The 26,407-nt window shown below is 31.6% G+C and overlaps 3 protein-coding genes across 3 annotated transcripts; 2 read left to right on the top strand and 1 right to left on the bottom strand.

Annotated features, from left to right (window-relative positions):
• Nucleotides 1–5,683: 5,683 nt before the first annotated feature.
• Nucleotides 5,684–9,549, bottom strand: LOC111304259 (glutamate receptor 2.8-like). Its single transcript, XM_022900797.2, has 5 exons — nt 9,201–9,549; nt 7,403–8,592; nt 6,971–7,283; nt 6,450–6,853; nt 5,684–6,200 (listed from the first exon to the last, which is right to left on the bottom strand). Exons 1-5 carry the CDS (start codon nt 9,508–9,510, stop codon nt 5,754–5,756), a joined length of 2,664 nt encoding a protein of 887 aa, XP_022756532.2. The 5' UTR covers nt 9,511–9,549; the 3' UTR covers nt 5,684–5,753.
• A 4,831-nt stretch (nt 9,550–14,380) lies between these two features.
• Nucleotides 14,381–19,474, top strand: LOC111303413 (ADP-ribosylation factor 1-like). The gene is made up of 8 exons (XM_022899660.2): nt 14,381–14,805; nt 14,917–14,955; nt 15,138–15,200; nt 15,961–15,979; nt 17,313–17,424; nt 17,863–17,910; nt 18,368–18,498; nt 19,056–19,474. The coding sequence occupies exons 1-8, from the start codon at nt 14,703–14,705 to the stop codon at nt 19,087–19,089; spliced, it is 549 nt and encodes a 182-aa protein (XP_022755395.1). The 5' UTR covers nt 14,381–14,702; the 3' UTR covers nt 19,090–19,474.
• Nucleotides 19,475–21,948: 2,474 nt separating this feature from the next.
• On the top strand, nt 21,949–25,464 carry LOC111304258 (1-deoxy-D-xylulose-5-phosphate synthase 2, chloroplastic-like). Its single transcript, XM_022900796.2, has 10 exons — nt 21,949–22,126; nt 22,261–22,461; nt 22,570–22,734; nt 22,837–22,987; nt 23,247–23,518; nt 23,643–23,916; nt 24,014–24,321; nt 24,422–24,703; nt 24,797–25,081; nt 25,203–25,464. Exons 1-10 carry the CDS (start codon nt 22,010–22,012, stop codon nt 25,353–25,355), a joined length of 2,208 nt encoding a protein of 735 aa, XP_022756531.2. The 5' UTR covers nt 21,949–22,009; the 3' UTR covers nt 25,356–25,464.
• Nucleotides 25,465–26,407: the final 943 nt, after the last annotated feature.

Raw genomic sequence — 26,407 nt, 5'->3', positions numbered from 1 at the left:
TGTTGCTACTAAGAGGCCAGTGTGATGGGATTTCTACGATGGTACATGATTATTAATTAGTTTTTTTTTCAACGAATTATTCATTTTCATGTCGATGAATTTTGAAATATATGAAATGTTTAATTACTTGGTCTGAAAACCAGTTAATTGAATTAATCAGACATGATTTCTATTTACAAATGAAACTTTTTTCCTTCTATATATATTATTGTTCACGTGTTTGATGTACTTTGGTTGCTTGGCCAATGCCATCACTTTTTGAGTTAGAAATATGCACTTTTGCTCGAGCAATTGAGTATGCTTCATACCAGAATATTCAGATCACTAATTCTTTTAAGGACACATTTTATTCAGTAATTTCAATTACATGTTCATTGATATTTGGCTTCATTATTCATCAGTTTGCCTAAGTTTTCTTTTGCCAACATGTGTGATGTATCTCATTTGTGCTGCTACATACTGAGCCATAGATTATTACTTTCTTCTCAATTAAATGGCTCAAGACCCAAGCCCATGTTGCAAGTTGTCAATGATATTTTAGTAATATTTCGATAATATTTTAAATGGATAATAGTATTCTAACAAAATTTCAATAATATTCTAGATTGATTAGATATTGATTTAGAGAATATTAAATATTGATTTAATTGATTATAGGAATTAATTTAGTCATTATTTTTATTTATTATTTTTTTTATTTTGTAACATTCTACCTCTGTGTAAATAGGCTTTAAGCCTCATTATAATATACAAGTTATTACAATAAAGTTTTCATCATTTTTTTTTCATGATATTAGAGCGATTTTATGGTTCATTCCGAAAGTGAATCACCTTGGAATAACCAAGAGTTGCTTATTCTCATCCTTGGTTTACTCTCATTTCTAACTTCATTTTTACTTTTGCGCTTCAATTTTTTTTTTGTTTCTCTTCCCATCTTCAATATTTATATTTTATATCAATACTCATAAGTTCTCAAATCTCCATTTCATTTTTTTTCAAGAGTTTAATGGTATGTATTCAATGAAAAAATATACAACCAATTTCAATTATCCTTTATGGAAATAACTACAATAGATAGATTATAACTATGCGTAGTTATCTAAAAGGAATGAAATTATAACTTCTTGTTATCGGAGAATGCAAAGCACCAAAAAGAAAAGAAAAAGAATCCAATAATAAATTTGCAGATCGACTAGAGGAATGAAAAAGTAAGAATTATCAAATTTTAACATGGTTCACTAACACCACTATTTCTTCTATTAATGTACATTTTGAGCTATTTGAACTTGCTAAATATGCTTGATATTTTCTTGCCACATAATACAATTCTATTACCTTTGCTCATTAATATCATATTTTGATCACTTTATCTCGTCTTCGTTAAGAACCATGTCCGTCGATTGATGATTTTCTTTCTAAAATTCAACATTTTGGGGACATTTTTGAAAATTCTAAGCCAAAATTCAAAGATGAAAGTGATGTTGGTAATTTTATTACTTATCAAAATTAAATTTGTCTTATTTAATTTCTAATGGCACTTCGAAATGAATTTAAGAATACCAAGCCTTCACTTTTGTACTGACATCCCTTATCAACTATGGATAATGTTCTTATGGAATTGATATATGAAGAAACTCAGTTGGGTATAAGTCAGACTCATAGTGTTAATACTATTGTTGTTGTTACTCCTAAAAAATGTACTAGCTTATACTTTTCACAAGTCCTGTTTATGATGTGGGAGGACTAATAATTTCATTCAGAAATATTGAATTAAATATCATTATAATGGTAGTCTAATTCATAATCCTCACATTAATAAGACTACTATGATAATAACCACTAAACCAAATAGTTCTAAGTCTTCTTCTAAAACTATTATAATCTCCACCAATGATCTTCAAACTTTGTTCAATAAAATATTATCTTGATTTCATGTTCCTACCATATCTGCTGCCACATCAGGTAATGTTTAATTGTTTGATATTGCCTATGAAAATCATATGACTGTTGACCATTCTTTATTAAAAAATAAGATACATATACCTAATAGTGCAATTATTAAAACAACAAATGAATTTGTCTTAAAAGCTAGCCACATTGATAATATTGAAACCTTAAAACTATGTATATCTGACATTTACTTTATTCCTAATCTTGCCTTAAATTTGCTTTCTGGTGGCCAACTTTATGACCTTGGTCTTTATTTGTATTTTTCATAATGATATAGTTGTATTGTGTAAGACCATCAAACAAGTCAGAAAGTTAAGACAAGATGTAAGGTTGGACCATTGTTTAAGCTTGAAACTTTGAAAATTTCATAATATTTGCTTACTACTGCTACATCTCAAACAACCAGCTCTTCAATTTCTTTAGATTTATGACATTCTAAGCTAGGACATGCATCTATTTCTCAAATAAAGTCACTTGCTTCCACTGGTGTCTTAGGTAATATTTGTCATGATATTTTTTATTGTTTGTTTTATCAAGTTGGAAAGCAAAGTGCTTTACCTTTTAATAAAAGTGATTCCATCTCATCTACTCCTTTTGATTTAGTCTATTCTGATATTTTAGGTCCAGCTTCCACACCAACCTTAAAAAGTTCACATTACTTTATTATATTTATTGATGATTTCTCTCATTATACTTGGATATATTTATTCAAACAAAGAACTAAACTTTTATCCATTTTTCATCAATTCAATAACATGATACAAATTTAATTTTCTAGAAAAATAAAAATTTTTAAGTATGATAATGCTATTAAATATACAAAAATTGAGTTTCATAACTTATTAAAGGATGATGAGACTCTTCCTTATCGATCTTGGCCATATACTTCACAACAACATGGTTGAGTTGAAAGAAAACATTGTCATATTCTTGACACAATTCGTGCCCTTTTCATTTTTTCTTTCCTTCTTGAATATTTTTGGGGTGAAACTGCTCTTACTGTGGTTTATACTATTAATTGTATTCCTACATAGCATTAGACGCACAGTCTCCCTATAAGTGTTTATACAATGATGTACTTAATTACCATTCTCTCAAAATTTTTGGATGTGCTTGCTTTGTTCTATTTTTTACTCATGAAATGACTAAACTTGAAACTAGATCTAAATTGTGTTATTTTTTGGGTAATGGTATAGAACATAAGACGTATAGATGTTATGATCCAGTGTCCATATGTCTTCGAATCTCAAGACATGTAATTTTTTAGGAACGTAAAAAGTTCACTAGTGTGTCCTCATTACATTCATCATGTTATTTTTCATGCATTTTTATAAATTCACTTTTTGAATTTTTTTCAAATGAAGAGACTATTATAGGTACTTCTGACTCAAAAGGTAATATGTTTTCTTCTACTCCTACTATGTTTGATCTGACTGAGACTTTTATTGATATAGTTTTCCTTTCATCATATATAACGCCTCCATTTCGTCGTTTCATCTGAGTAAGGAAACCTAACACTTAACTTTATGATTTTCACTATTATTATACTTTAGCCATGTTACATGAACTTCATAATTTTCATGAAGTTGTCTTTTAAACCTATATAACAACAAGTAATGACAGAAAAGCTTCAAGCTCTTTAGAAAACTTATACTTCATATATTGTTGAACGATTTTCTAATAAGTTAGTGATTGATTGTAAATGGATTTACAAAATCAAGACTAGATCTGATGAATCAGTAGAACATTATAAAGCTCATCTTGTTACTCGAAGATTTACATAAAAATATGACATTGACTATGAAAAGAATTTTACTCCAGTTGTATGTCTCACATCTATTCATTCACTATTAGCTATTGCTACAACTAGAAAATGTCCAACCTTTTAAATGGATGTTAAAAATGCCTTCTTAAATGGAGATCTCATTGAAGAAGTCTACATGAAGTCACCTTCTGGTTCATCTGTACCTTTCAACATAGTCTACCATCTTCAACATGCTTTCTATGATCTTAAGCGAGCCCCTAATGCTTGGTTCTCGAAGTTTACTTCCATTGTTGCATAACTTACTTTTACATCTAGTAATTATAATTTTGCCTTTTTTACTCGAACTATTGAAAATTGTACTACTCTTCTCTTACTTCATGTGAATGACATGATCATTACGGGTAATGATGCAAATAGTATTCAAGATCTGAAGACTTTTCTTCATTCTAAGTTTGAGATGAAAATTTTTGATCCTTTGAGTTATTGTTCAAGCCTTGAAGTCACTAATGATTCTACCAACTTACATTTATCTCAAACAAAATATGCTTTTGATCTTATTACTCGAGCATGTTTAATTGATAGCAAGATTGCATCATCACCACTTAAACATAATTTGAAGTTTTTTTTCTTATGATGGTACACCACTTTCAGACCTTTTCTTTGTATCGAACTTTAGTGCATAGTCTTGTATACTTGATAGTTACTCGTCCAAACATTGCCTATACTGTTCATTTGGTTAGTCAATTTCTATCTACTCCTTGATCTACTCATTTTGCTGTGGTCTTTTGGATCCTACGATATGTCAAGGATATTATGTTTCATGGTTTGCATTTTTTCTCTAGTTTCTCTTTGGACTTACATTGTTATTGTGATGCTAATTAGGTGGAAGATTCTATTAATTGTCATTCTACCACAAGCTATTATTTTTTTCTTGATTCTTCTCTTATTTTGTAGTGAAGTAAAAAATAAACTGTGGTATCCCGCTTTAGCATTGAAGCTGAGTATCGAGCTCTTACAGATGCCCCATTAAAACTTCTATGGTTATGATGACTACTTTAAGATATAAGTGTTTCTCATCACTTTAGTACTTATATATTTTGTGATAATCAAAGCGTCATTCAGATAACTCATAATGATGTTTTTCATAAGCATACTAAATATATTGAAATCGACTGTCACTTCATTCGTCACCATCTGTTTGCTCAAAATTTTCAACTTGTTCTTGTTATCAATGCTTATCAAAAAGCATATATCACCAAATCACATCCACTAGTCAATTTCTTGTCCAAGTTTCCAAACTCAAGTTGGGCGTTACATTACCATCTCGAGTTTGCGTGGGAATGTCAATGACATTCTAGTAATATTATATTAACATTTTAGATTAATGATATTATTCTAATAATATTTTAGTAATATTTTAGATTGACTTTATATTGATTTAGAGAATATTAGATATTGATTTAATTGATTATAGAAATTGATTTACTCATTGTTTCTATTTATTATATTTTTTATTTTGTAAGATTTTACCTCTATATAAATAAACTTTAAACCTCAGTATAATACACAAATCATTACAATAAAATTTTCATCATTTTCTTCTTTCTACAAGCCTTGCTCAAGAGTTTTTCATACGCAAGGTCGCGCCAGCAAAACTCTACTAAGACTTTCTCATCTGCCCCAATCATCGATCCTCAATCTGTATTTAATGCTACATAACTATCTTTCTACCATGGATCAATATTTGGATGTTTTTCTTCTCAACCTGAAAAAAGTTGAAAATAAAACTACTTTTCTTGTCACTTGCCAGCCTTTTTTTCAACAGGAATTACACAAATATCAACTAATCATTAATGGCATATATTTGTACAAATGAGATCTTATCTCCCTCATGTTATTATCAGTACATTAGCATATACTTGATGCAAATACATAGGTATGTGTGAGAATGGATTTTTACATATGTAGGGCAATTCATACCTACTCTTGAAAATGTGATTCCAGTATGTCTAAATGCCCTGAAACTAGCTGCTAATTTCTATGATGAGTGAACTTCCAATTTATCTTCTTCTTCTTTAGATTCATCTCTATCACTCTGGTTAGAATCCTGACATTCTTCAATATAGTTGATTTCGGGAGGATTGCTAGCAACAGTGCTCATCTCAGATGTAGGTTGAACCCTTGATCCAGATCGCGAGACATCGTGAGAAGTACGGATGATGTAATTTCGGACAAGTCTTCCAAAAATTCGAGTTTCGGAGACAACCAAGGCTAAAAATACGACGATCACAGTGATGATAAACAGGCCTGCAAAGCTTCTTGAAGTAAGACCAGGGCTACTCGAAGAGACTGGCCCAGTCTCGTCTTGATCTATTGATATTCTGCCAAAATACTTTTTCTCTATAGGGGTCATGTATTCTCCTTGAGTGAAATTCAGGATTGTCCTCGAAAAATTAGCAACAAGAGGAGAGCCTATAGGGAATGCCTGAAATTAAGAAAGCATAGAAAACTAATTAGAATGAGAATAAACAATCCCTTATATATAGGTGCATATAAAAATTTTGAGTTTGAACTTTGAAATGGAAGATGTCAGTGAAAAAGATTATTTTTTATTTGTATAATTCAAAATTTATTGTATATATACAACAAACCAATCCCATGAAATGAAAAATTTTAAGTAATTATAGATGGAGGAGGATAAATAATTATAAAAAAAATTAAAGAAAAAACTTACAAAACCTAAACCATCGGTTGTGTAGGTGGGTCCAACCATCATGTAACCAGAAGTATATTCGGCTAGAAAGATTTTAATATAGGGAATTTCATCAAAGATGGAATCAACTCCGCCATTGTCAGATCCCTTGGACAAGGCCTCGTCATAATTATCAACAGAGTCATATGGTCTGAGCATAGACTCGTTGAACCCCAACTGATTTATCAACAAATCTCTTACAAATGACTGATTCTGGTAGCCAACATAACGTGTTTTGAGTTCTTTGATAGTCGGGATTGTCGGCTGTAACTTGTTTATTGTTAATATTGAAGACAGGTTTGCTGTGTAACTCTGCATCAAAATGAATGCCAAAAATATCCATATTACCAACACCATCCTTGAGCAGTTGGTTACTACCATATCTCCTGTTACCAAAAAGAAAATTCAGTCACGTTTAGAATGTGTTTTTCTATGCAATTATGAGTAAATAAAATTAATATTTAAAAGAAATTATTAGAGAAATAAAATGGTAGTTATGTTACTTTGAGGGATCGCCACAGATAGGAATGGAACCGTACAAATTTTGCCGAGCAGCCTTCGGGTTGATCTACTAACTTCTGTATTTTCACGACGCTCTAAAATCCAAACAACAATCCCTATGAAAAAGCAAATGGAGATGATTGTCAACCATAGATCCCAGCTCAAAGGCTTCAAGAATATCCACATGTCTTTTGGCCCATCGTGGCTAACTTTTATGAGCATGTTCACCCCGGACTGCAAATATGGCAATGTAAAATCAACACAATTTGTCCTGCTAGCCACAATCGAGATATCTCCCACAGCAGCGCCGATTATCTATAAATTTTTCCACCAAAAAATAACAAGAAATTATAAGAAAATTACTTTCAATTCAAACAAATGTGATGTCTAGAAAATTTTGATTAAGAAAAAAAATTGAAGGAAATAGAACTAACCTTATCTTTAACCATGCAACAAAGATCATCATAAGATACGTCAAAGGTTTCAAATTCGTAATCAGTAGTGGGAGGTAAGGCCATGGCCTCCCATACAGCTTTGAAAACCTCTATGGAGAACCCCGGTAATTTATCGCCTTTCTTATCCCCAGGATGTATGTTCACAAATTCTTTGAACCCTGCCGTAAATGGAACCCCTATTTTTAACTTTTTTCCAACCGCAGGCATATCATTTGTCTTGAGTGTCCTTCGGGTGTCTCCAGGTGTAAAGATTTCTTTGAGCTTGTTCTTAGAAGTTGGATATGCTGTTCTAGATGAACCCAAATTTCTAGATATTCCCTGGTCAGGAGTCCAATAGCCGATCATTTTCTCTCCTTTTCCGGTTAAATTAAATATTTCGAATTCCAAAGGCTGCAACTGCCCATTAACCAAGTCAAAACCTCCACTGATCCCCCGAAATCTCGTGCTCGAGATTTCCTCCAGTATTCTTCTCGGACTTATTTTCGTCTCCTTCAAGAAACCAGAATTCACAGTCCCAATTCTCTCCACGGACATAGCTAATGCCCAAATTGTATCATAAACCCACAAACCGAAGAGATTTAGCTCACTTGACAAGTTGTTTTGCTTCACCAAGGATAACCTTTTATATCTCTTTTTCAAGTCCTTGAGAGCTTTCGTCTTGGGTACATAAGGCCTGATACCGATTACACCCTTCATTGAGTCAAGAGCTGCAGGATCCATGGTATCTACAAAGTTGGATAAACCATCTGTCACAAGCCATGCAAATCCTTTTCTCATCATTCCTGCCTTGTTTGCAACAAGCAACAAACGAGAGGCAAGGGTTGTAATCATGTGCACCACAAATACCTTACTTTGCAGGGTCATCAGCACTTCCAGCTCTTGTAAAATTTGAAAATCTTGGGCAGAGGTGGGGATTGCTCTCTTGTGTGATAGCTGAATGCCCATATTTTCTAATGCATCCGTTAAATAAGGGACAATCGCATGACCGTATTCCATGTCTTCATATATAAGTATAACTTCTTTCCTTTCAAACTTTTCCAAAATGGAAACCGTAGCTTTTGCTAGGCGAGAGAAGTCAGCTAAGGCCGTTATGATAAGATAAGAAGGCGAAGAGCATTCTCCTAGTTTTATTGCAAACGAGGCTTCATCTGATTGTTGTGGTAGATGTTCTGTGTATTCCAAATAAAATTGTAAATCTCAATGGCATATACATGGGACACAAAAAGGGTTTCCTTAACCTATGCAATAAAATTTCATTTTCATTCTACACCTTTTAACAAAGACTGGTATAGGGTAGTCCATAACTGAATTATTATTCATGAAATTTGATCTAATAATCCCAAACAATCTTCTTTTTTACAACAGAAACAACGGTTTACATTATATTGGTATATATTTTCGGATGGATGTATAAATTTATTATTTAGAAAAATATTTTAAAAAAAGGTATTTGTGTGCAACTCTTGCAATCTCGAATATAATAATAAAGTTAATTATTTGTGTTGAACCCGCTTAAATTATACTCCTGTGCAAATCCGTACGTATTAATAAAGTTAATATCCAAGTGGACCAATTAATTGAGATTTGATAACTTTAGTGGGTCATTTGTTCAACATTTGTCAATTTTTTTGGTAATAAGTGGGATTGGTAAAAATGGTAGCGGAGTTATTAGCAGACATGGATTACGTCATTTTCGACATGCCAGCTTCTGTTTATTGGAAAATTAAACATGAAAAGACCTTCTTCTTTAATGGAAAATTATGTGACTAATACGTACCCGATGAAGCTGTACTGACGCCATCAAGCAAATCCAATCCTTGCAGGGACAATCTCGTTCCATAATTCGGGTGTTGAGCATAAAAATCTAAAAGAGCCATGGACAAACACATGTTTGCCATAGCACCCATTTTTGAGTTCACATCTAGAACGACATCAGCATTATACACCAACCTTGTCGAATCCCAGGTTCCACTTAGTCCAGTTCCAGCAGTTTCCGCTTTTACAGTGAAGCCAACCGAGAAAAAAGAGAAGAAAATGAAGAGAAAAAAGGAAAGACAGTATGTGGAATTTGGCATCGGGACAGACATCTTCTAGAGTGGCAGTTTCGCAAGTTTCTTTACGGTTGTTAGTTTCGTTAACGTCGTTTTATATAGAGAGTTTGCACCTGCATGTTTCACAAGCACCATTTGATAGTAAGGTAAAAAAAAAAAAGGTATTGGTCTTCAAACAACTAGAGGGAAGCAGCTTCGTGGTGATTTCAAGGGGAATACGTTGTAATTTCTAAATGTAATTAACAAAATACTAATGGTTTGTTCCTACACTTAAGAATGAAGAAATTATTAAGAATAAATATTTTCTGAAGGATACATGGACAGGTAAGAACTTGAGAGACTTTGTCATCTCAAAAGTTTGAGATTCAATTCTAAAATGAATGTAATGACATTTATAGAATAAAATGGAAGGTGATTATCTTTTATCATGCAAACATAGGTCATATGTATAAAGAATAAAAATAAATCATAAATGATTAATAATATAAGCTATTAAGCGGTGTTAATTATTATTCTATGTTTATTAAGATTTAAATTTTTAAAAATGTTATATGCAAGTCGATTTTCTTTATCTAATACAAATGAAAAATATTTTCATACGGTACTAGACCTTTTTATTTTTAATGAATACTAATATGCGCAAAAAAATGGAATGAATCAACATTCCAAGGAGACAAGAAAGTGATAAGAAAAGCATGATTTCAAACCAGGTAATGAATATCCAGTAAAATATGATTGAATCCTTCTTTTCTTTTTCCAACCTTTTGGATTCTTAATTTTGAATGGTTATCACCATGCAATGAAGTGAAAATAATTAAAATAAAAACATTGAGAATATTAATTTAAAATTATATTTACAATAATTTTTTATGTATATTTTAATATTATTTAGCATTTAATTTTTTAAAATTTTTATCCAATCAAACTATTAATACATTATTTATATGAAAATAATAATTAGGTTTTAATTTTTTAAAATAATAACATTTAAAATTCTCAATATAATATTTTATAAATGTCAATGTAAGTATAACGTGTCAAATTACAATATCATTGTATGTGATATAAAGTCTAATATAAAATTAAATATAATTTCCTTTTTTACCATGAAAGAAAGGAAAAAAATTAATTGGAAACTGGGTTTAGTCAAGTAAAATTTCTAAATTGATTTAGTCAGTCAATCAAGAAAGCAACCGTTTTGCATCCTCGTAAAGGATTATTATTATTATTATTATTTCTTTGACTAAACAAAATTTATTTGAATGCAAAGTGACTTCACTTGAAGTTGAGAGAGAAAAGAAATGGACTTTAGTTTTTTAACTTAATAATTTATTAATATTCTTATGAAATTTTTACTTCGGCACCTTAATTAAATAGTTGTACATTAAAATAATTTTAAACGATCACGTTAGATGTAAGATGAATAAATACAGGACAATATATGTAATTAAAATGAAGAAATTTATATATATATATATATATATAGAAAACTTGTTGCATTTTGAAAAAAAAAATTGAATTTGGAATATAGCATAATTAATTTATATAATCATTTTTGAAAAATAATTTCAATAAATTTAATATTTAATATTTATAATCTTTCTTCTATTCTTCAATTTCAATCTCATTTAAAAATAAAACATTATCGATTTTATTATCATCTTGGTCATCCATTATTTTCTAGATTCACATTTTATATTATGACCTGAGTCAAATACCTGCTCAACTTCTGGGAAATTTCGGGTTAACATTTTAATTCACATATCAACTCTAATGTCCATTTCAATTTGATGTCTTAAGCAGTCAACAATCAACATAGTCTTTCTTTTAAGCCATATATTAATAGGTGACCAGATTTCAAGGCAACAGCCAACAGTCGTAGCTGAATAATTTGCTGGTAGAGTACTAACTTGATTTAACTTTTAACAATTTTAAATAGCAAAGTGTTGATATACTATTGGATGATCAATAGTTTTGTGGTCGAAAATGTCTATAATAAACACTTGCACACTTACGAGGATGCTTCCTTTCGTCAAGATGCAGCATACAAATGTTAATTTGGAGGAGAAAGTAATAAAATATAACAATTTGACTAAAATACTTAATTTTTTATCTTTAAAAATTATATTATTATTTGCATATTATTTATGCTATCCTGCCTTCCCCACTTATACTAGGTTTTTTTTTTTTTTTTTACCTTTATATACAAAAGAGAGTTTTTTAATTGCTTAAATTTTAATATTTATGTTGAATTTGAAAAGTTGAAACTAATTGGTAGAGATTATTATTTCATTTTTTTATAGTTTTAAGCTTACAACTTACACCCATTAATCATTATCCTTTTTTCTTTCTTTTATCTTTCCATAGAGAAAAACTAACAACAAGAACAAAGAATCTGCCGAAACTCCAAAGTGAGACGAGGTTGAAGAACTTCATTCTCTGCATAACCTCGTTAATGGTATTTCTACAATATTCTATAAATCCTTCAGTTGAATGGCCTGATGACTCAGTTCCTACCCCAACACCATGGCCTGAACAATTCCATGCAGTTCGTTGCATGACCTTGTAATCAGGGGGGTCACCAAATCACTGATCTCTGGTATGACTAGCCAAAAGGCCGCTATGTTAATATGCACCAGAAGCAGCTTGGGGTGTTTTTTTTATTTGTAAAAAAAAAATTTAGAGATAAATAAGTTGTTCAGTCCTTCATATCAGTGTAAGATGTGTTGTACTTAACAATTTAAGATAAGTGACTATAAATTATGCATTCGAGATGCTCTCAACAAGTGATCACCGACAAGACTCAAACCTAATATCTTTTCATTGAAAAAAATAATCATAATCGATTAAACTAACCATTTGTTAGTACTTAAGAAGTGTTTACGTATTGATATAGAGTGAAACAATGGCACCTCCTTTTACTGCACTCTGGGAACGAATGGAACATGAGAGATCATTGATTTTGGAGTTGGCATTCCCAGGTCTGATTTTCTTGATGGAGCTCATTCCATCAAGAGATTTCTATGATTGTATGTGCTTATTAATTTGTTTTTTTTTTTTTTCAACGAAATATTCATTTTCATGACGATAAATTTTGAAATATATGAAATGTTTAAATTTTTTGATCAAAAAATTAGTTAATCAAAAATTAAATATTCAATTTGAGATTAACAGTTGCATGATTATTCTATTCAAAACTAAATATTTTAATTTAATATTTTAATTTGTACAAAGATTAAACTTTATTAAATATTTATAATTAAAGATAAGTTTGGGTGGAAATTGGTGTGTGTTTCACACACACCATTAACTCTAATAAAAATAATAATTAAATGAAAAAAAGATTATATGTCACTTTTTTAGTGGTTAAATATTATTTTAAATAAAAATTTAAAAATAATCATAAAATTCAGATTTATGTTTTAGAAAAAAGATTTTTAAAAAATCATTTCATTCTTTCTTTTTAATTTAAATACAGTTTAAAAATAAAAAGTAAGAAAAAAATTCAAAATTTTGATTTTTTTACACAATCATTAAATTTTCAATTACTCAATATTAATCTATATAAAAAAAAATCATCAATCCACACTATAATACTCATGAAATTAAAAAACCCACTACTAAACTAAAAAATTTTTGTTTGATTTCAAAAACCCAAATCTTTTCCTTACCGTTGGAACCAAGAAATTTTTGTATGTTTGATTTCAAAAACTCAAATACTTACCCAAATCCTTTTCCAATTGTTGGAATCAAAAAATTTTTGTTTGATTTCAAAAACCAAAATCTTTTCCCTACTGTAGGGTACTCTAACTTCAAAAACTCACTTTCTTTATTTTCGCTTACGAACACCTTTAAATTATAAATCGATTCTTTCAGTTGCAGGTTTTTTGCTTATATGTTTCACCGTTTTTTTTTCCTTTTCAAAGAAAGGGTTATACTAGTATTTTTATTGTACTTTCTTTCAAAATCTTTAAGGAATTATATGAGAAAAAGGGTAGATGGTGAAACCAAGTTTTGACTTCTTTTCATAATGTATAGACAAGCATTCCAAAAATAATGAGCCTAAATCAGAACCAATGCCGCCATCAACAATATTAAATATAAAAAATTCTTACAAATCAGTTGTCAACCAATTTTCTTACTCGGGTCAAGACAAAGATCCACAATCTCTTTACTAACTGGTATAGCCTTCTTAATAACAATTTACCTGGTATATTTCTTTACAATAGGTTTCATAGAGAAACAAGAGTTGAAGGGATTGAGGAAAGAAAATTTTGAAGCTAAGACACAAAAAAAATCTGGAAAGAAAGAAGAAAATAATTTGTTTTGCTCTTATCAAACTAAAGTTTTTTATGATTTTATTATTTTCTTAAGTTTTGGATATAAATCAATGTTAACATAAACCTAAATAACGCAAGCAAATCACACATAAGAGACACAAACATTTTTTTATTCAAATTTATCTTTAATTATTAATATTCGATAATATTTAATTTTGAATTGAGTAATTACAAAAAATTTTAATTTTAAATTAAACATTTAGCTTTAATTAAATTAATCAAACAAGATTATTGGCAAAAAAAATCAATCAAGATTCGATTTCAATTAAGGGATTGATTTTTATGTTCTATTTAATTTAATTAATAAATCTTGACGTATTTGCAGGAGTCTTTATAGTTATGCAATATATATATATATATAGACTCAATATTTCTTTGCTCAAGTTTAATCATCACTAATTATTTAATTATTTAATTAATTTAATTCATGTTAATTTACTTAATAATTTCCACATAAGGGGAATTAATGGAACATATCTTATAAAATTCAGGATAGCGTAGTTAAACATTTTAAAAAGAATATATATAAATATATATATATATATATATATATTTGCTGCAGCTGTTCCATAACCGCACAGAATTCTACCCAACTTTTCCTTCTTCTATGTTACTTTATTTCTCTTTCTCTATTTTTGTTTCCATTTCGATTCGATTCAGTTCCCAGCAATAAATTAGAAGAACGCAACCAGGAGAAAAAAAAAAAAAAGAAATTGCAATTCTCACCCCATCTGCTTCTCGAATTCTCAATTCAACCCTTCTCGAAATCTCAACTCCTCTTGCAAGCAGACCCTCTCCTTTTGTACAGGGAGGAAATCGAAGGGGTGCTGCTTTGCAGATCTGATCCAAGTTCATGCGTTGAGAGAGTGATTTTCTGCATTTAACGACATGGGTATGCTGTTTACAAAAATGTTCTCTTCTCTGTTTGGAAACAAGGAGGCTCGGATCCTTGTTCTCGGCCTTGACAATGCCGGCAAAACCACCATTCTCTGTATAATTTCACATCCTTTTTATGTTTTAAGTGATACCCATTTTTTAATATCGGGATTTATGAAATGGGTATTTGCTATTTTTTTTGATAAGTTTGTGTTTTTGGTTGCAGATCGGCTTCAGATGGGTGAAGTTGTCTCCACAATTCCAAGTTAGTCTTCCTTTTTGAATTCTGTCACTTTTTTTTTTCTTTTGTTTGAAAGGGAATTATTGAGCATTTTGATATGTTGTGGGGAGTAAAACTAGATAAGTTAAGATTTGCAATTAAACATATCAAAGGCTTCTTTTTTATTTAAGAATTGCTATTTGATTTGTTTGTTCTTTATGATGCAGCAATTGGATTTAATGTTGAAACAGTGCAGTACAATAACATCAAATTTCAAGTTTGGGATTTAGGTATGCTGCCTACCAGTACTTCTTGATCAGGATCTTTAACATGTATACTAGATTTGTTATAGCAATGTCCTGAATTTCCTATCGATTTGATTCACAACATATGCATGTTAAAGTCATATTAGAAAAAACCTCAGTTTTGAAACTTATATATCAGGATGATGAAACAGTTATTATTCTGAGAATTTGAATCTTCTACTTTCTTATACCAAAGACTTCACTGTGATAATTACAACTTTTGTAACCTTAATTCTCAATTTTTTAAAGTAGCTGGATCTGGCTTTCAATCCAAAATTTATATGATTCTTTTGCCTCTAGTATCTTTATATATCGGTTCTAAGTATGTCATCTGAGAAACCAGCATGATAAGTAACAATCTGAAGCAAATTTCTGAATAGCATTACTTTTCAAAGCCGGATGAAATAAAACCATCTCTTATTTGGGACATCTGTCTCAACTTATAGGAGAAATCAGGAACAATGGAAACTTACCTTTGGCTGCCAATCCAAGCTCCAATTCTGCAAACTTAGATGAATAGGTTTTTCCTTTCTGATGCAAGTTTGATGTTATTCAAAGCCATTGAACTTCGTCAAAATAAAAGTATCAAGTTGTAGAATTTTAAGCTCTTAGTAATAGACTGAAATTCAATACCCTGTTTCATAATTGTGCTTTCTTTTATTATTTTGGGCTATTTAATTTCATTGGTCAGAATGTAATTGATGTCAACTTCTTGTCTTGATATATTTATCATTTATTGATGCAGGTGGACAAACAAGTATCAGGTAACTTTTCCAAACATGCAACTTTTTTTTTTTAATTTCATTCATTTTGTTGGCAACTCATCTATGAGATGTTTGGTTTCCAGAAGGTCTATGTAAAATTGTGTCTTTGTGAGTCTACAGTAGGCCATTGGCTACTTAGACAATTTAATTGAGCTAATATTGCTTGCACTCAAAGTTATATGATACACAATATGTTCTGTTAATTATGGAAAAGATAAGGTATAGATATGTCTTATGTTGTTATATTCATTTCATGGTGACTGCTTATTATTAATTTTTTATGCATATAAGAAGAATCATTTTCATGCATTACTTGTGCAGTTTTTCAAAGAGAGGTTGTAGCCTTTCAAGGGTCCTTTCCTGAGATTACTTCAACTTAATTCTACCTTAAAATATCTTTATTCTGAGTACACTGTTTTGGCAAACATGGAAAGATTTTACTGCTTTTTTCTTAAATTAAATGACCACAAAGAATAAGAAAATTAGCTTTAAGTTTTTATATTTATATTAAAATTTTAATTTTTTCATAATATCGGTGTTCAATGGTTTTTAATACCAAAAATTTTTTTTAAATGTGAGAAAATAATATTTAGTATGGAAAAGATAAGAGTGTTAGGGTTTAAAAACAGAAACAAAGCTGTAAGACATTCCCAAAGAAAAGATGGACATTGAATTTGGGACAAAGTTAGTAATGAATTTTAACAGTGTTGTAGGATTGCTTCCTTTTACTTATACTGCTACTTGAAGAAATGTAGAACATGTGTGATTGGATATGGTTATAGGATTTATTTTTTCTTTAAATTTTATTGAACTTATAATTGCTAAAAATCATCTAGAATGGACATCTTTAAAAAGCCACAAGTTAGACTAAACCATCTTATTTGCTCTTTGTATCTATTTGAGAGAGAGTATCAAAGACTGTTTTTACTGTACAATCTGAACCTAGATTTACGGCTGTTGTTTATTAACATTTCATTGTTCTTATAAATGGCTCTTTCTTTTACCTTTTTAGCTTTACAACAAACCAATTTTGAGTCTGTCATGACATTTCAATGTTGTATTCATGGGTTCCTCTCTTTACACCAATCTTGTAATTAGGACTAGCGATTTAATTGATTAGCATTATTCCAGGTTATTTCATTGTCTTAAAGTTTTGAAATAAAGTAAATAAATTTTTGCATCTTATGGTGTATTACTGCCGGACAAAAACATTGCACTTTCTGTTCAATTTTTAGTGTACAACTTATATATTGTTTCCCTATATTCACTTAACAAAATGATGCTCCCAGCAATAGACCACCTGCCTAGTTTCTTATTTCCCTTTTCTCCGCAGGCCATATTGGAGATGCTACTTTCCAAATACTCAGGCTATAATCTATGTTGTTGATTCAAGTGACAGAGATAGGCTAGTGATAGCTAAAGAGGAATTTCATGCAATCTTGGAGGTAAACTCATCTAGATCTATTTCTTCATACTGGCTATATTTTACTAGTCTTTCTCTGTAAAACATACTATGCTCTTGCTATGGTCTACCTTAGAAATATTCCATGCGGTGAAGATGAAATATAGATAATTTGTAGGTTGTAAAGTTTATCTCATAGTCCATTGTAGGAACTGTATTATTTTAGAAGTTTGACAAAAGGAAAAGAATGATGTGTGGAAACTTTCTATTGTCTTTCTGTCGCTCCCTGTGTTGAATGTTATTTCCCTACAGAGTTATCTTCAATTTTTAAATAGTATTTCAGGTTATTATAGTCTTTCTGTATTAGCTTTTCCCTTTGTGTGTTTTATTTATTTACGCGAAATCTCATTCTGACGACTTCTTTGTCTACTTGTCATCTCCCATAAGAATAAATAAAGCAAATGTTCTGAATCCTTTGCAGGAGGAGGAGCTAAGAGGAGCAATAGTTCTTATTTTTGCAAATAAGCAGGTTGGTGCAATTCTTTTGCTTCTTCTTCTTCTTGGAGCTAGTGTAGAATTTTTTTTTATTTTCTAATGTGTGAGATTGAGCAAAAGCTGATTGTGGGCATGGCATTAAAAGCCCTTATTGCAAAAGGAAATAATATGCAGTTTCTTATGCTTACATATATTTGAGAGTGAATTTGGATTTTGTTTGCTGTACACATTGTGAGGACGAATTTACACATCATGAATAAATTAATCATGAAGATCTTTTTTTCATGAGTTCTATTGCTCAAATTAATTCTTGTAAATTTGTAATCCAAATCTATTATTTCAAATTTAAGTTCTCAAATACAACCTAAAAACTTTTGGTTGAGAAAAAGGGAATAACTTATTTTATTTGGTGATCGAAGATTGTAAGCCACTTTGACTGTTTTTTATTTATGAATTTTTCTTAAATTATGTCACTTTTTTGGTGTGTACAGGATCTTCCAGGTGCACTTGATGATGTTGCTGTTACAGAGGCTTTGGAGTTACACAAGATAAAAAATCGCCAATGGGCTATTTTTAAAACTTCGGCAATTAAAGGGGAAGGTCTTTTTGAAGGCTTGGACTGGTAAGTTTTGTATCACATGTAATTCATGTTATCTTTGAATTTAATTGGCAAAATTGCTCCTCAAATCCACAAAATTCAGCATGTACATATAGCTTGCTTTGCTGCCTATGCTATGATGAGATTTGTTGCATGAATTTACAAATAAGAACTTCATCATCAAGTTCTATGCATCTTTTTCAACAAAAGAAAGAAGTTCCAAAGAAATCTATCCACTCCTTGAACAATTCATCTTTTCTAAAAAGTTGTAGAATGCTGAGTCATTATTTATGCACATCGATTAGTTCATGAACAATATGATGATGCCGTCAAGAAGGTAAGACACCTGTAAACGACTTCTTGCTCTCATGATATTTTGTTTGATTTTGTTTGATTTTGTTCACCCCTAGGAGACATTGTTTTGGCCACTGACAGCTGAAGATTCTGAGAAATCCACTAACCTAATTAGCACATGTAGCAACTCAGATGAAAACAATATTGAGAAGCTTTTTCAATTCTCTCTTTTCTTTTTTGATAATCTTTTTGAACTACTAAAGGAAATTTGTCTGTCATCATTGTAGGTTGAGTAATACGCTTAAATCCGGAAGTGGCTAACTTTGGGTGTGAAGAATTAGAAGCTTGCTGCTATGTGATCAGGCTGGAGCGAGGAACTGGGAATGGTGTTTGCTTGATATGATATGATGGAAATTTGAGCTGCGGGCACCGTTGTGTCAATTGACCTTCCAAATTTTATGCTATTTATTATTATTATTATTATTATTTGGATAAACCTCTGGTATACATGTAAAATTTTGTCAATTGACCTTAATTTTTTTTTACCATTGTACTTCCCCTTCCCTACTGCAGAAGCTACCTTTCCTTCTCAACTTCAGAATCAGCTTTCCTTTTGTAGTCTGCTTTCTGAGTTGGATATTCAGCTGCAAAATCTTCTACTTTTCTTGCTTCGATCAATTCAAGTTGAGGTTGTTTTCTCTCTAAATCATTTTAGATTTAAGCAAGTTTAGATGATTTTTGGATTTTTTTTTTCTTGTACTTGATGGATTGATTTAGATATTAACAAGCATATCTAAGCTGCTTAAATATTCATTATTAATAAAATTACAATGAGGAGGGATATTTTTTTTTCTTTTAAATTCTTTATCAAAAGAATAATAAAATTATCTTATTGATTTATTATTCAAAAATTTTAATATAAATTTTTTTTTTCTTTACATACTTTTCTAAAAGATTATCCTGCTTTTATTAATTTCTTTGTATTTAATACAAATCTTCTCTGTTAATGCAATTTCCTATTTCATACATAAAATAAAATAAAATAAAAGAAAACAAAAAAATAGGAAGTTCTGTTTACATTCCATGAAATATATTCTACCCCAACTTTTATTTATACCCCAAATTTAAAACTTAAAACTAATTTTTTATTCATTACACTCTATTTCAATTTATTATTTTGGGGCTAAAATAATAAATTAAATTAGAAAGGGAGGCTAAGTTTTAAATTACGGGAACCAAAAGAAAATTTTTAATTTTATCAAAACTTTTGGTGGGCTCCCTAAATTCGTCTCTATTATAGGAGCATATCACTTACAATTCTTGTGGATCATAAAAAAAAAATTATGTACAACTCCCACTTTAAATGATGTATTCTTACATAATTGATAACTTTTTGTTTTGATTGGCTCATGATAAGTGAAATACTTTCATTTACTATTCATCAATTTTTAATTAATATTTTGATAATATTAATTAAAAATTAGTAAATAGTAGAGGCGACCTTAGGGAGCAGACATCACCAATTCTTAATTAATATTGTACTTGGTGTAAGATATCAAAGGAACATAGAGGAGAAGATAACTATGAACAGAAAACAAAAGAAGATTAAAAATAATTTGGGTTTGGTATGGATTACATTTTTCATATTAACAGAGATATTAAATAAAATTCTTGCCAAACAAGAAGTTGGCAGAGATATGGATTCTATTGCATGGCTGTGATTTCTTTTAATCATTGTTATTTCCAAATATAAATTTAGTAGGCTTATTTTAGTAGCTTATATTGAGTTTGGTCATACTTAGTTTGTCAATGTTGTGCTGGAGTTCTTATTCTCTTATGTTGAGACAATTTGTATCGCTCTTGCTTTTCAGACACACCTACTCACACACCCAAACCAGATTCGTAGGTAAAGCCTCAATGAAATTCGAATCAATGGCTCAAAGGTCTTGCTGTCGATTTCGTGGTGTCTATTCATTGAAAACAAAGTGGTCGAGAGAAGCATGTGAGCCTTCTCCAACCTTGATATCAACCACAAAAATACATGCATAATACATGCAGCCATGACCTAAATTATTGTTTCATTTAGCGACAAAAATGCAGTAGAATTTGTGGTATGAGAGCATGCGATTCGCGAGCCCTCTGCAACCTTGATATCAACCACAAAAATACATGCAGCCATGACCTAAATTATTGTTTCATTTAGCGACAAAAATGCAGTAGAATTTGTGGTATGAGAGCATGCGATTCGCGAGCCTTCTGCAACCTTGATATCAACCACAAAAATACATGCATAATACATGCAGCCATGACCTAAATTATTGTTTCATTTAGCGACAAAAATGCAGTAGAATTTGTGGTATGAGAGCATGCGATTCGCGAGTTATTGCTTTTTTTATTAAAAAAAAAACAATAACAACAACAAAAGTATTGTTTCAATAACAAAAAAAAAAATTGACAATTTTTAAAGTCTAAATTCTAATATTATTGTTATGTGAATTTAATCAAACTTTATATATTAATTTTATTGGTTGGTTGGTTTATTAATTTTTTATAATATATTCCAGCTAATGTATCATATTATATATTTTTAAAATTTGTTTGATTGCGATTGTATATATATATATTTTTAAATATAGTCTCACAAAAAGGAAGATTTATAGTCATTTCCCATTTATATCATTATCATGATGAGAATTAAGGCTTTATTGAGAGAATAATTGAGTTAGAAAACTGTAGTTGAAAGTTTTATAAAATGTACTTTTTTTTTTTCACTTTCAATTTTCAGTTTGCATTTGTTATGCAAACTAGTTTTATAACACTCCCAAATGCTAGACCAAACTCATTCTAAGAAGATGTTTATTAGTGCGTAAAAAAAATAATCTCCAAATCTAATTAATTACTAGTAATCTAAAGTGTCCGTACTGACATTAGTTGTTGCTCTCGAATTAACTAATACATGCTAAGTCGTAAATAGTGGGATGACGTAACGTAATCAAAAGAAGACATGAGAGGATGGTTGAGAAGGCCCAGACGATTGCAATTAGGCCCAGTCTTAGGCCATCCCATCAACCAATGTTTTTCATGTGGAGTGGAAGACTTAAAAATTTCTTTTCCAGCCTAGTCAACGATTATAGCTGAGTTTCTTGAGCCTATAAATTCCACCCTTACTTCGTAGGCCTCAGCTCACCGATCACTTCGAGCTTCCAGGCATCTCCTTCTTTGTCCTGTTTAGAAGTGGACAATGGCTTCTTCTGTTCTCAGGACAAGTTGTCTTCCCCTGCTACAGTCCCATGATGTATATAATTCGATTTCAAACTTGCATAATTTTACCACCACTCACCACAGAGGTGACGGTAAGGTCTGTCTCTCCTCGCTCACTCCATGTCTCATGGGAGGAAAAATTGCAACGATTTTATTGGTTTTCGGAAATCCCAGTTACATATAAATGAATTCAGGGGCTCACCAGTTAAGTTCTTTTGTATATTATTGCAGTGTCGGTTCAATGGAGTAGCAGCTACCCACCTGGAAACAGGAAATGCAAGTAATGACAGAAACGTCTGGGTGAAAGAAGACCAGCGAAAAACACAAGATGGACACTCCAAAAGATTACTTAATTTCTCAGGAGAAAAACCATCCACCCCAGTTCTTGATACGATAAACCATCCCATTCAAACGAAGAATCTTTCCATTGAGGTATAAAATATAAACTATAAACAATAATATTTAAAACGAAAACATTTTCATCCGATTTAATTATGTTTCCAAGAAAATAATATGTTTGTTCATCAAAACCATATCTAGGAGCTTCGTAAGTTAGCTGATGAACTACGAGAAGAGCTAGTATACACCGTGTCAAAGACAGGTGGGCACCTTAGTTCAAGCCTAGGGGTGGCTGAGCTAACAGTGGCCCTTCACCATGTTTTTAATACTCCTGATGATAAGATCATTTGGGATGTTGGACATCAGGTAAATAACTTCTTTTTTATTCCTTATATATAGCTCCATCTAAATATATATGATCAATTTCACTTTTGGATAAATTTTTTTATTGAATTTTGGTATTTACAGGCTTACGCACATAAGATTTTAACTGGAAGAAGATCAAGAATGCATACGATTAGACAAACATGTGGATTAGCAGGATTTCCGAAAAGGGAGGAGAGCATTCATGATGCGTTTGGAGTTGGCCATAGTTCTACTAGCATTTCAGCTGGATTAGGTATATGTTCAAAGCTCTTGTTGCCGAGTGGTACCATTAAAGATGTGATGGAGGTTAAAAATGGATAGAACTTGAATGATTGCAACATGAGTTGGACCCAAAGAAAAAATAAATAATTAAAGTTGGTCACAATCAATGGTCATTTGACGACAGGAGCATCCCCACCAACTACTTTTGCTTTGCATAAACAAAATGAAGTGACAAAATTTCTTTTTTTTCACAAAAAGATGCTAATGTGGGATCTTTTATTGCTTTCCAGGGATGGCAGTTGGAAGAGATTTGTTAGGGAAGAACAATCATGTAATTGCAGTAATAGGTGATGGAGCCATGACTGCTGGAATGGCATATGAAGCAATGAACAATACAGGTCATCTTAACACAAATCTTATCATCATCTTGAACGATAATGAGCAAGTCTCCTTGCCTACTGCCACAGTCGATGGCCCTGCTCCTCCTGTGGGAGCTCTTAGTAAAGCTTTAACTAAGCTGCAATCAAGCAGGGAATTTCGTCAATTACGCGAAGCTGCAAAGGTGATCAACATTCGGCTCTTGGAAGCCTAATAGTTCTCTAGTTGGAATAGGACTTTTTTTATTCAACTTTAGGCTAAAATAACTCTGCATAATGGGCTTATTAAGTTCTTTGACATTTCGACAGGGCATCACAAAGCAAATAGGAGGGAAAACACATGAAATCGCTGCCAAATTTGATTCCTATGTGAGAGGAATGGTAGGTGGCTCTGGGCCTAGCCTATTTGAAGAACTAGGAATATACTACATTGGTCCAGTGGATGGTCATAATGTAGAAGACCTTGTTTATGTCTTAAATGAAATTAAGTCAATGCCAGCCCCGGGGCCTGTTCTCATTCATGTCATTACCGAGAAGGGAAAAGGCTATGCTCCTGCAGAAATTGCGCCTGACAAAATGCATGGTACATACGATTCAAAGTGTCATCACAAATTTTTTTTTTTTCATAAAACTTCAGTGTTTATAGAACTAGGCCTTACAGGGTTTTCTTCTCGTTCTAGGCGTTGTGAAATTTGATCCCAAGTCCGGAAAACAAATGAAGAGCAAGTCAGAAACGCTTTCATATACCCAGTACTTTGCAGAGTCTTTAATAGCTGAAGCAGAGCAAGATGATAAAATTGTAGGAATTCATGCTGCGATGGGTGGAGGAACAGGACTTAATTTATTCCAAAAGCGATTCCCTGATAGATGCTTTGATGTTGGTATAGCAGAACAACATGCTGTTACGTTTGCTGCTGGTCTAGCTTCTGAAGGGCTTAAACCTTTTTGTGCCATTTACTCTTCGTTTCTACAAAGAGGATTTGATCAGGTAATTGAAATTATCCCCACTTTAATTTATATTAATCTCAAAGACAGCAATACAAAAACTTGATAATATCAAATGAACTCGAACTTGATTTTGGTTGCAGGTTGCTCACGATGTAGATCTTCAAAAGCTTCCAGTGAGATTTGCAATAGACAGGGCCGGACTGGTGGGTGCAGATGGACCGACCCATTGCGGTGCCTTCGACACAACTTTTATGGCATGTTTGCCCAACATGGTGGTCATGGCCCCATCAAATGAAACGGAGCTGATGCATATGGTGGCCACAGCAGCAGCTATCGACGATCGGCCTAGTTGCTTTAGGTACCCCAGAGGAAATGGCATTGGTTCCATTCTCCCACCAAACAACAAAGGAACACCTCTGGAGGTACTGATTTTATTCTATCCGATCTTTTTAGTTGCATCTAGTCGCTCATAGCATCGGTTCAAATTTCTTAACCGAAGTTTTGAATATATTCAGGTTGGGAAGGGAAGAATACTAAGAGAGGGAAGCAGGGTAGCGATTTTGGGCTATGGAACAATTGTACAAAGTTGTATGAAAGCGGCAGAGCTTCTACAAATGCTTGGCATCTTCGCAACAGTAGCCGATGCTCGATTCTGTAAACCAATTGATGGATATTTACTAAGACAGCTAGCTCAAGAACATGAGATCTTGATCACTGCCGAAGAAGGATCTATCGGAGGGTTCAGCACCCATGTTTCTCATTTCTTGGGCTTGAACGGACTGCTAGATGGAAAGCTCAAGGTAACATATTCTAACAACTTTCCATCAATTTTAACAACAGCCCTGACATCCAATGGTTAATCTAGTAATCAGTAGAAGATTTTGAATTATTATTTCTGAAATCTGTCTTTACTTGGTGCAGTGGAGGCCTATGATGCTCCCTGACAGATACATTGACCATGGATCTCAAAATGATCAGATCGAAGAGGTAGGGCTCAGCTCAAACCATATTGCAGCCACAGCTTTATCACTGCTGGCAGAATCCAGGGGGTACCTTCATCGACTCAACCTATAAATGCAACTCTTTCCGTGCATTTGAAGATGTATTATTCTTTATTTAAATAAAAAGAATATTGTAATATATGCATTCTAGTACAATCAAGATCATACTTCAATTTGTAGCATTTCACGATGGCAAAACCTGGTGTAACAATTCATTAACCAAACTCGTATTATAAAACAAAAATAACTCAAATTCAATCAACTCAAAAACTTGAATTTGAGTTTATCTTTGTTGCAATGAGTAACGAAATACACTGACTAGCAGTGTACGATTCTACGCATTTTGGCCAACTCAAAATCCCAATGTCATCACAAGTTTTCAAACTGATTTGGGCCCAAAGCACTGAGCCCAATCTATTTTGATTTAATTTTCTTATCTTTCTTTGCCCCTCATTCACGGTCTTAAAAGAGATTCTATTCACTCAGATTTTGAGTAGGTTCTCCACCTTTGAAGAGGATTTTCATTCCCCTTTTATATATAAAAGATCTAGTTATATCATCACAGCTGAACTAATTTGTTTTATATTCTATTTATAATTTCGTGTACTATTAATATTTTTTACGAATCAATTGTAAAATTTAAAATTTATTTACATCTCTGGTTCATGTAAAATTTTGATTGAAATGATATGATATTTTTATTACTTTGATCGAAAATCGAAAATAATATTTTTAATATATAAAAATAAAATATATGAAATTGGATAGATTCATTTTTTTTATAGCACATCCAAAGATCATGCTAAAAAAAATACGCATCTTTCCAGACCCCGTGAGAGGAGAACAAGACGAAAAATTCTTCAAACAATTGTATCTGAAAAAGATTTTGTGGCAGGTTGAATATGAGATACTTAATTCACTGACATTACCAATAATAATTGGCGTAGAACAAGACGACATTGCTCTTTCCAACTGCCGTTACGCTTACTGCAATCGTGTACGCTCCTTTTCCATTTTTTTTTTCCGTATGACCGCCCAAATGTTATAATTTATTCATTCATTCAAGGATAAACTTTTCAACCAAAGATTTTTTTTTTTTTTCCTGTGTGTAAAGTAATCCAGATG

This window comes from Durio zibethinus, chromosome 13, assembly GCF_047325235.1.
Source record: "Durio zibethinus cultivar Kanyao isolate XHJ-2024 chromosome 13, ASM4732523v1, whole genome shotgun sequence".
NCBI classification, from domain to species: Eukaryota; Viridiplantae; Streptophyta; class Magnoliopsida; order Malvales; family Malvaceae; genus Durio; species Durio zibethinus.
The sequence above is the reverse complement of the archived record's forward strand: the minus strand, read 5'-3'. Positions and strand labels throughout refer to the sequence as shown.

Bases quoted from the DNA above. Each gene is read 5' to 3' on its own strand.
- LOC111304258 (XM_022900796.2), top strand. From the start codon at position 22,010: ATGGCTTCTTCTGTTCTCAGGACAAGTTGTCTTCCCCTGCTACAGTCC. The intron at 22,988-23,246 runs GTATATGTTCAA...ATTGCTTTCCAG, and splicing joins TAGCATTTCAGCTGGATTAG to GGATGGCAGTTGGAAGAGAT. The intron at 23,519-23,642 runs GTGATCAACATT...ACATTTCGACAG, and splicing joins AATTACGCGAAGCTGCAAAG to GGCATCACAAAGCAAATAGG.
- LOC111304259 (XM_022900797.2), bottom strand. From the start codon at position 9,510: ATGTCTGTCCCGATGCCAAATTCCACATACTGTCTTTCCTTTTTTCTC. The intron at 7,284-7,402 runs GTTAGTTCTATT...AAAAATTTATAG, and splicing joins GTTGCATGGTTAAAGATAAG to ATAATCGGCGCTGCTGTGGG. The intron at 6,201-6,449 runs GTAAGTTTTTTC...TCTTAATTTCAG, and splicing joins CAACCGATGGTTTAGGTTTT to GCATTCCCTATAGGCTCTCC.
- LOC111303413 (XM_022899660.2), top strand. From the start codon at position 14,703: ATGGGTATGCTGTTTACAAAAATGTTCTCTTCTCTGTTTGGAAACAAG. The intron at 14,806-14,916 runs GTATAATTTCAC...TTTTGGTTGCAG, and splicing joins CGGCAAAACCACCATTCTCT to ATCGGCTTCAGATGGGTGAA. The intron at 17,425-17,862 runs GTAAACTCATCT...AATCCTTTGCAG, and splicing joins AATTTCATGCAATCTTGGAG to GAGGAGGAGCTAAGAGGAGC.